General features: G+C 55.1%; 1 protein-coding gene across 1 annotated transcript; it reads left to right on the top strand.

Annotated features, from left to right (window-relative positions):
- Positions 1-291: 291 nt before the first annotated feature.
- Positions 292-933, top strand: RNF186 (ring finger protein 186). The gene has a single exon (XM_044667063.1). The coding sequence runs from the start codon at positions 292-294 to the stop codon at positions 931-933; it is 642 nt and encodes a 213-aa protein (XP_044522998.1).
- The last annotated feature ends 269 nt before the right edge of the window (positions 934-1,202 follow it).

Raw genomic sequence — 1,202 nt, 5'->3', positions numbered from 1 at the left:
TAATGATGAATTAAAGGAAAAAAAAAAACCATACACACGTACCAGGGACAACACAACAGGGGTTGGAGCCAAAAGGCAGCTGCCACTAATGACTCGGGCACGTGATGAGGGAAAAGCAGCAGATAAAAAGCCTTGCCTAACTTTATCCAAGCCCCACCAGACCAAGTTGCAGTCAGGAGTATGTCCCGAATGGAGGAGACCCAGGGCAGACTTTCAGAGGGACCAGGAACAGATTTACCAGACCTGGAAACTTTCCCAGCAGTCTGTGTCCATGCTCCAGAGCACACAGAAATGGCCCAGCCTAAAACCCTGGAAGCATCCATTGCTGAAATGGAGTTGCTGGGACCCCCCAAATCTGCTGAGGGAGACTTGGAGTGCCTGGTGTGCTGCAACCGCTACACCTATAACCGGCTGCCTAAAATGCTAACCTGCCAGCACACCTTCTGTGCTGTGTGTCTGAAGCTCCTGCTGACCATCCAGGGAGACTCATGGACCATTATTTGCCCCCTGTGCCGAAAGGCTACGTCTGTGCCAGGGGGGCTGATCTGCAGCCTTCGGGACCAGGCTGAAGTGGTGGGGAGGCTGGGGAGACATGGCCCGGAGGTTCAGCTCTCTCCCCAGCAGTTGGCTCAGCCCACAGGAGGAGAGGTGCCCATCATGTTGGAGGAGGAGAGCGAGGCTTCCACAAATGCCAATCGAGTGGCTGCCCGGAGGCTGACTATCCACTTGCTGCTGCTGGTGCTTCTCATCTTCCTCATCCTCCCTTTCATCTACCCTGGCGTGATCCGGTGGGTCTTGGTCTGCATCGTGTGCCTGGCCCTGCTGCTCTCTTCCATATTCTGTTGCCCACCGGGCAGCAGAGGCTGCTGTAGCCCTGCCCAAAGCCCCCTGCCCAGACAACAGAAACACAGCCACGTGGCCTCTATTGCCTGACAGGTCTCTCCTGGGACATTCTCAGCCACCTAGAGAAAGGGCCAATTCGGACTCCCAAGAGGGGAAGGCTCCTTCCAGCCAGAGATTTCTGTATTTCCCAAGAAACATGAAGCTGGGAGGGTCCTCTCTGCTACAACGGACCAGCTGTTCATCTTCTTCCCGAACCCCAAATTCTCTCGCCTTATAGGAGTCAATGTTGAAAGGGTGGCTGGTTCCAAGGGTGTGTGTTTTGAAGGTGAGGACTCTAAGAGGACCCCAGCAGGCACAGC

This window comes from Gracilinanus agilis, chromosome 3 (genome assembly GCF_016433145.1).
Source record: "Gracilinanus agilis isolate LMUSP501 chromosome 3, AgileGrace, whole genome shotgun sequence".
In the NCBI taxonomy this organism is placed as follows: Eukaryota; Metazoa; Chordata; class Mammalia; order Didelphimorphia; family Didelphidae; genus Gracilinanus; species Gracilinanus agilis.
Note: the sequence above shows the minus strand (reverse complement) of the source record. Positions and strands in the feature narration are given on the sequence as shown.